Below are 8138 nucleotides of genomic sequence, written 5' to 3' on the forward strand. Positions count from 1 at the left end.
CGCCCGCCAAGAAAAGGAGATTGCCTGGAAATGAGCAAAGTCAGGACACAGGCAGGCAAGTGACCGCTCATCAGGGCAAGAGCCACAGGCCCGCGGATAGCGGGGCCGGCTGTTTGCGCCTGCTCTGCAGACACGGCAATGGAAGGGCAGGAAAGCCGGCGTTGATGGTGGGGCCCCGAAGGTGCAAGCAGAGAGGGGGAAAGATAAAGGAGCGGGGGCAGCCTCGTACCTCGCCCTTTTCTCTGGCGGACGGGGGCATAATAGCGGATGCTCACCACCTTGGTGGTGCCCCGAGGGGTGGTACACTTGCGCGACTGCCGCACCACGTTGGTGAAGGAGAGCTGCATGTGTTCCTCGGCTGTCTGGAGCCCAAAAAACTTAGTGTTGAAGAACATGAGTGTGTTGAGGAGGACAAAGGGCGAGTAGACCCCCAGCTGCTTACACTCCCAGAGGTGCTCTTCCTCCACCCGGGAGAACACCGTATCTGCAACGGTCAAGGGGGAGAAACCCGTCAGAGGTGAGCGACTGCCCACACCCGACCGCTTCCGATCCCAGATGTCCTGCTCACAAGCACTTCCCACACTGTACCCGTTCACAGAAGATCAAACCCTGATACTCTGCTAGAGTAGATGGTGAAACCGGGTTGTTGTTGTTTTTGTTTTGAGTAGGCTGTGTGCCCAGTGTGGAGCCCAATGCGGGGCTTGACCTCACGACCCTGAGATAAGTCCTGAGCTGAGATTAAGAGTCAGACACTGGTGGGAGGGGGCACCTGGGTGGTTCAGTTGGTTAAGCATCTGCCTTTAGCTCAGGTCATGATCCCAGGGTCCTGGGATCAAGTCCCACATCAGACTCCCTACTCAGCAGAGAGTCTGCTTCTCTCTTTCTCTCTCCCTCTGCCCCTCCCCCCCATTTTCTCTCTTTCTCTCAAATAAATAAATAATTAAAAAAAAGAGTCAGACACTTAACCGACTGAGCCACCCAGGTGCCCCGAACTGGATTTTTTTTATGGTTTCCACCTGCATTTGGAGCTTCTCTCACCAGCCTCAAGTTATAGGCAGGCAGACGTAAACTTTGGGGAGTCCCACAACGTCTTCTTTTCTCTCCTCACTTACCAACCAAACTCAGGCCACCTTTCTCAGACCCAGAGATAGCTCATCAGACTAAGTCAAGTTCAAGGATGGGGGCCTCAGTTCCTCTAGCTCTGAACCCTGAGGCCCCCAGGTCCATAATTCCTGCCCTCCGAGCCTCTGTGAAGAGTGGCAGACCAAAGAGCCCAGGACTCTTGGAACGGTGTACTGAAAGACCGGAGGAAAGGGCAGAGGGATTGCTAAGTCCCTGTCCCTTACTGTTGGGGAGGAGCGTGGGCTGCCAGGTACTCAGAGACTTGTTGAGTTCTTGAACGAAAGTCAGGTAGTAAAGGTCCGTGAAGATGTTCACCATTCGGTTATTTTCCAGCAAGTACTGAGGAAAGAAAACCAAACGCACATAAGAAAGCGAGACTCCAGGTTCCAAAGGAAAGGCACAATGCTGAAGGCCCCAGGCATGGTGACCTTGGCAATGAAGAGGCAGTGGAAAACAGCTGCTGGGTTATGTGACCCAGGGTGCCCTTCCCCAGGGATGCCCAGCACTCTGAGGTGCTGGGGCCTTGCTAGAAGAGGAGGGAGTTTTGGATATGTGTCACAGCTGGCCATTCACCAGCCTGGCCCCCCTCATCACGTAATGCAGGGGGCCGACCTCTCCCAGTGGGAACTTACCATCCCCCCACCACTCAAGGAACCCAGCTCCACCCATCCTTCCCTTCCTAGAATGGGTCTGAGGATTACCGAGCGGACCTGCTCAAGGTAGGAGACAGGGTGAGGAACAGGGAGTGGGACAGGATCATTTCTGGTGGGACCCGGCCTGCTCTGTCGAGAGTGATGGCCAGTGAGCCGGCTGCAAGGGGTACCTGTTGGATGCCAAGACACAGATAGTAGATACTGTCGGGTTCGTATCGTTCACCGTTGGGTCGAGTGATTTCTCTCACAAACTGGGCCAGACCATAGTTGAGTTCGGCAGCGGAGCAGGCCAGAATATCCTCTTTGATGCGCATCGGTTTGGCTACAGTGATATGCAGTAGAGGTGGACGGGATTAAGAACACTCCACACGGAGAATTTCATTTCGCTCCATCGTTAATCCCTTCATCCCTCAGTTGCATCCAGCTCCAGAACAAACCCACCCATTGCAAAAAAAACCAAAAACCAAAAAAAAAAAAAACCCTCAGCCTTGAAACCTAGGCAGCTTCTCCCCTTATTCTACAGCCCCTCCCCATCTTCACAGGACACCCTTCGGTGATCACAGCCTTATCACTCCTAGACACCCTCACCTCCTCAGCTGAATCACAGCCCTGGCCCTCTTCCTTCCTCTCCCTCCCCCACACGCTCTCCTCTCCATAGGGTATCTTCCTCCCCTCCCCCCCAACTTACGGCCAAAACGCAGCTCATCCCCCTTGCTCGTCTCTCCATTGGCATATTTTGACTGCACCCAGCACTTCCAAGCATTGACACCATACGAATAGTTGAGTCCAGTACAGCTAGGCTGGCTGCTCATGGAGTCTCGGGAACAGCTCTCCGAAAGCACCAGCCGCTTTTGACCCTGCAGCGGGAGAGAAAGGAGAGGCGTGGCTGGGGCAAGGCTGGGGGCACCACAGAAGCTAGTCGGCATAGGGTTGACCACCACGGAACCAGGGGACTGACATCAGAACATGGCACGCTTCCAGAGCACAGAGCCCCAGGAACAGCCCCGACGACCTCGTGAACCGGGGAGAGAGAAAGTTCAGCTCCTTCTCGGTACTCACAATGGCAGGGAAAGGAGGGCAGGGAAGTCAAACTAAGGCTGCTGGCTTGGCTATGCGACCCTCCCCTGAGTTCTTTGAGCCCCCTCCCACTTCTGTGGACGCAGCACCCCAGCCCTCACCTTCCTCATGGTGCGGGGAAGGTCTTGTTCAGTAGACACGTCCTCGGGCCCTACTAGGCCGCAATCAAAGAGGAAGTCTACGCTGGGGTTAATGTCCAGAGGATCTGTTAGAGAGGAAAGGAAGAAAAAAATCAAGGTTTTAAGATCGCAACCCGGTAGTCCTCCCACCCTCCCCCTCCTACTCGCCCACGTGCATGGAGATGAGCCTCCTACACAGCTTCACTGTAGGCAAGAGGAGCCAACAAAGCTATGCCAAGAACACACTCAGCGGTACACAGACACCAAGACTCACAACGATGCGAATGTAACACCACTGAACTGCATACTTCAATGCAGGGAAGATGGTAAATCTCAGGTTATGTGTTTTGCCATGATTGGAATCAAAAACAAACAGCAAGACACAAATGTAAAATAGCGCGTGTCCCAGTATCTCTGGCACTAGTCCCTGCATGAGCCCTCTGTCACAGGGTCACAAGGAGCACTGTTTAGGGTCATGCTGAGGTCACGAGGGACACTCCTCGCCTGCTGGCACAAAGGCCCCTGTATTCCCTGGACACACTTTGCATCCTACTCACTCTTGGGGAAGTCGGCCTCCAAATCTTGCCCGGGCTCATCCAGGACATTGGCCATCTTGACGGCCATGGCCAGGACGTCATCTCGAGCTGGCCCGAACAGGTCACAGTCTTCCAGAAGCCCCTCTGCACTCTGGTTGCTCACAAGATCTGGGAGGCAGAGAAGGTGGCTTGGTCACTGCAGCTCCTGACTAGCGCCCTCACGGGCCTTCAGGGGCCAATCCCAACTACTCCCCAGTAATGCTAAGGCACCAAGATCACCACACTCCACCCCCTGAGGCCGAGACAGACGGGTCGCACCCCGTGTCCCTCATCACCGCTGTCCGTGGCATACCACAAAGGTCAGATGAGGCCTTGTCTAACTCCTCAGCCTCTGCAATCATTTCCGCCATAGCCAGGATGTCGGCCTCCAAGGGGTTGGAAGGGATCTTCACTTTCAGCTCCTCGATGGTCTCCACAATCTTGTCTGTGCTCTCCAAGGTGGTGGGCAGGAACATGGGCACAGGCACCTGGAGGCGCAAATCCCAACTAGACACCAAGAAGTGCAGGCGCGAGGAAGAGGGGCGGCGAGTGAGCGCGAGGGGGCGGGCGGGTCTCAGGCCTGAGAGGGCAGGCGAGGCCACGGCGAGCAGGGCAGGGGACTCACCGGGATGGGCATGGAGAAAGGCACCGGGACTTTCTGGCAGTACAGATGCATAGGCACTGGCACAAAGATGGGCACTGGGATGGGCAGCACGATCACCTGTGGCTTCCACTCTTCTGTGGACAAGAAAGGTCTTCTCAGAGCCCCCGTGAGATCGGTCACATCTGGCCCGGACCGGACGCTTGCTCGTCACCCCAGAAGGCTCTGACGCACGCTCAGTGTCACAAACCTGCCCTCGCACCAAAGGCTGACAGACAACTCTATGGTTCCAGGACAACCGTACGTGTGATACCTCAGCCGCCTAAAAAAACCCCTGGTCTGGCTCCCAAGCACTGAGCTGGAGGCCTAGGACCAGGGAACATAGCCCGGGATGTCTAGGTACCCTGGCTCACCTGTTTGACTCCCTTTGGACTTCATCTCCACCTTGCAGGAGACCCCCCGATTCTGCATCAGCGGTTTACACATGGCAGCTTTGTTTTTGCGGGGCGTTGCTGGGGGAGGTGGGGGCGGAGGAGGGGTTGAAGCGGTGGGAGCCGATCGGGTCTTTGCAGGGATCTGCAGAGACAAATGAATGTTAGTGCTGCCAATTTACCAGGCCCCCTTCTGAGGCCATTCACCCCCTTGGCTTCAGCCCTGACCTTGCCCAGATTCCCATTTTCCTCTGGGGTCTTCACTGTATTGCTGTTCTCCACTTTGGTTTGAGACGGTGTCTGGGGCTTTGACTCAGGAGACTGACCTAGAGATCAAAACAAATGAATGCTCTCATCGGAGGAACCTTCTCTCCGTTTTCCTCGTCCCTGTCCAGGGAGAGGTCCATTACGAGGTGCACTAAATGTAAATGGGATATCGCAACTATCCCCTCTTCCACCCCAAGTCTAGTCTTCTCTAGGCCCTAGCGACAGGGGCCAAGAAGATTCTTTGCTCCTGGCTGCCAAGAAGATCAAAGAATAGTTTCCCCAAGAACCCACACTTTGAGACCTTCCGTGCAGATGTCCCTCAGAAGCCTGGGACCCCCGGAGCTGTGAAGAGGCTGAGGTAACATTCTAGAAACAACAGCCTTCAGTCTCACTAAAGGTAGAGCTTATGCTAACACCTTCTTCTCTCAGAAAACTAACCCCAGCCCCCACAGGCCCCGTCCCACCTGGGTAGGTGCCCATTCCCTAAAAACACATCCTCGACAGAGACGTGGGAGACTCGAACTCTGAGAACCTTTAAACAAGGCTCCCCCTGGACAGCACGGTCCAGAAGCTGCAAGGGAACACGGCGCCAGGAGCTCTGGCCAAGGATGAGGGGAAAGCCAGGGCATGAGAAGAGGGGGGCTGGGCCCAGGGTTAGGAGAGTCTGGGCCAGTTCTAATGGAGCGGGCCCCCCGCCCGGGACTCACTGTTCAGGAGGCTCTCGGGCCCACTCTGGGTATCCAGGTTGGGTTGGTTCTGCTGGCTATAAAAGCGCAGCAGACACTGTTGGTTGCAGAAATGACGGATCTGCCCGCGCCAGTGGATGGTCTCCAGCAGCTTCCCCTGGCGCTTACAGGCGTGGCACCGGGCAGCCTGAGGGTGTCGACAGGATGGTCAGCCCCACCTCCCTAAAAAACGTGCTGAGCCCTCTGCCCCTGCGGCGAAGCCCTCCGCGCTGCTCCCCTTGGGAGGCTCGGCCAGGTGGAGCCCCCTCCCTGGAGATCAGCCCCCTCCCCGAGGCTCGTGCAACAGCCACCCCCCCCCCCGCCGCACCCCTTACCTTGCAGTACCACAGCAGGTACTTGCTCTTACAGTCCTCGCTGCAGAAGTCCCAGGTGCTGCCGTCCAGCTGCTCGGTGACTCCACGCTGGCAGGTCTGGGAGCAGTAAGTACAAGTGATACAGCACAACCCCAGCTTCTTCGTGAAGTCCTGTTTGTACAGCAGCACACAGCCTGGGAAGAGGGCAAGAGGGAAGAGTCCAGAGACACAGAGATTGCCACGGCCCCCACTCACGGCGAGACCCGACCTTTTCAAGGTGGTCCGAGTAAAAGCTCCAACAGCCTCTGGGGCCTGAAGCCTTCAGATGGACGGATGGAAGGATGGACGGAGGGGAGGGGCCAAAGACCCGCGCCCCACAGGCCGCAGGGCAAGCCCTCCTCCCTTCCCTGCCAGCCCCTCGGGCTGTGAGGTTCAGGGCCTTCTGCCCCTTCCCCACCTCCTCACCTTCGCTGCAGAAGCTCTTCTCCACCCCGCTGAATCGGAGCTTCTCGTGCAGGAGCTTCTCCTGCCGGCAGTGTTCACACTGGGACACCACTCCCCGGAGCCGCTTGAAGTCCTCACAGCAGTCCCGGCAGCAGAACTGGAACACCTGGTCCTGAGATGGGGGCACAGGGCAGGAGGACAGAGCTGTGGCTTCCAGACGTACCCGGAGCCAAGCGGAGGCGGCCCCTCAGGCGGTGGATTTCTGTCGGGGTGGTACGGCAGGACGTTGGTGGGGGTGGGGGGTCTTACCTGCCAGTCCAAGACCTCAGGCTTGCCACTGAAGAGGCTGTGGCAGTAGTGACAGCTCAGGTGAATGCCCCCCTCGGGGCTTGTGCGCTGGAGGGAAGGAAGACAAGTAAGGGAGGTGTGTGGCGGCGGTGGTGGGGAGGGCGGGGGGAGTCGGGCTTGTTCTTTGCTCTGCCCGGGCCTACCTACCCCAACTCTCGTACCCTCTCTCTGTCACCACACCCTTCTTTAATCCCTGGTCCAGGGTTTGGAGTACCTGGAACTTGGTCCAGCAGCTGGGGCTGCAGAATTGGTAGACTGTGCGATCAACCTTGTTGTAGTAACAGGGGTCAGAGAGGCTGCGGCGGCAGAAGCTGCAGGGTCGGGGAGGGCCTGGGGCACAGAGAGAAAGGGAGAGGGAAAGCAAGAGACAGAGAGACAGAAAGAGACAGAGAGAGAGACAGAGAGACAGACAGAGGGAGAGAGAGAGAGAGAGAGAGAGAGAGAGAGAGAGTACACAGAAGGCGTAAGGCAGTGCAGAGACGGAACAGGAAACCCACGGGAAGATGGGAAGATGTGGCTGGGGCTGAGGTCGGGCGGCAGGGATTACTTTAGAAGAGGGGAGTATGGGAGGTAGAAGGAAGGCCAGCAGGGGTCTCAGAGAAGAGGGCTTTGCACCTACCAGCGAGCCCTGCCTGCTTCACTTTGTAAGAGGTGGTACAGCACAGGGAACAGAACAGGCTGGTCTTGCCATTACGATCCACATGTGATAGCATCTCAAAGTTCTTACACAGGGTCTTGCACCAGACACAGGGGTACACACGTGTGTTTTTCTGTGAGGATGGGGAAGGAGAGGCTGAGGCTGGATTTGTCCCTTCACTTTTATTTGTTAAATTTTTTAAAACATGAAAGATTTCAGGCAATACAAAAAAAGTATAGATGATGATATAACAAAGACCTGTGTATCCACCAGCCAGCTTCAAAAATAAAACATAACAGATACAATTGAAACCCCCTTTATTCGTTTTATTCCTCCCAACCCTCGACCCCGTCAGGCACCTTTATTCGTCACCCGGGAACCGCACCCCCTTCCACAGCCCTCTAACGCACTACTCCCTCGGCCCCACCTTCTTGTATGCCCCCAAGCAGGTTGTGTTGCAGAACCGCTTTTGTTGGCCCTCGTGGAAGAGGAGCTCAGGGCCAGGGCTCCCGGTCTTGGTGTAGATGTAAGCCCCGCACTGGTCACAACAGTTGGTTTTCAGTCCCTTGTTGGCCCGGAATTTGGAGAAGCAAGAATCACTGCAGAGCCGGTGCACCACGCTGCCGTTGCTGACCTCGTGCAGGACCTGCCGTGTACGCACACACACACCCTGAGCCAGGGCCTGGGCACCACCACCCACCCCGGAGCAAGGGCAGCCCGCCCCGCCTCACCCTAGACCTTCACAGCGGACAGTGGGCCCAGGGACCCCCCAACCTGCACATCGGGCTGCCGACTTGATGGTGAGGTCCCGGGAGGCAAGGAAGG

General features: G+C 56.7%; 1 protein-coding gene across 1 annotated transcript in view; it reads right to left on the reverse strand.

Annotated features, from left to right (window-relative positions):
- The window catches only part of ZMYM3 (zinc finger MYM-type containing 3), a 15958-nt gene that overhangs the window by 2297 nt on the left and 5523 nt on the right, over window positions 1-8138 (reverse strand). The window contains exons 9-23 of the mRNA XM_040630837.1: window positions 6891-7006; window positions 6638-6724; window positions 6350-6500; window positions 5906-6078; window positions 5553-5718; window positions 4807-4904; window positions 4561-4723; window positions 4172-4284; window positions 3860-4034; window positions 3529-3675; window positions 2954-3057; window positions 2464-2632; window positions 1946-2097; window positions 1347-1461; window positions 230-484 (exon numbers count right to left, since the gene is read on the reverse strand). Coding sequence (XP_040486771.1) covers window positions 230-484; window positions 1347-1461; window positions 1946-2097; window positions 2464-2632; window positions 2954-3057; window positions 3529-3675; window positions 3860-4034; window positions 4172-4284; window positions 4561-4723; window positions 4807-4904; window positions 5553-5718; window positions 5906-6078; window positions 6350-6500; window positions 6638-6724; window positions 6891-7006 — 2184 coding nt within the window. The remainder of the gene's footprint in view (window positions 1-229; window positions 485-1346; window positions 1462-1945; window positions 2098-2463; window positions 2633-2953; window positions 3058-3528; window positions 3676-3859; window positions 4035-4171; window positions 4285-4560; window positions 4724-4806; window positions 4905-5552; window positions 5719-5905; window positions 6079-6349; window positions 6501-6637; window positions 6725-6890; window positions 7007-8138) is intronic.

This window comes from Ursus maritimus (genome assembly GCF_017311325.1).
Source record: "Ursus maritimus isolate PB19 chromosome X unlocalized genomic scaffold, ASM1731132v1 scaffold_X1, whole genome shotgun sequence".
Taxonomy (NCBI): Eukaryota; Metazoa; Chordata; class Mammalia; order Carnivora; family Ursidae; genus Ursus; species Ursus maritimus.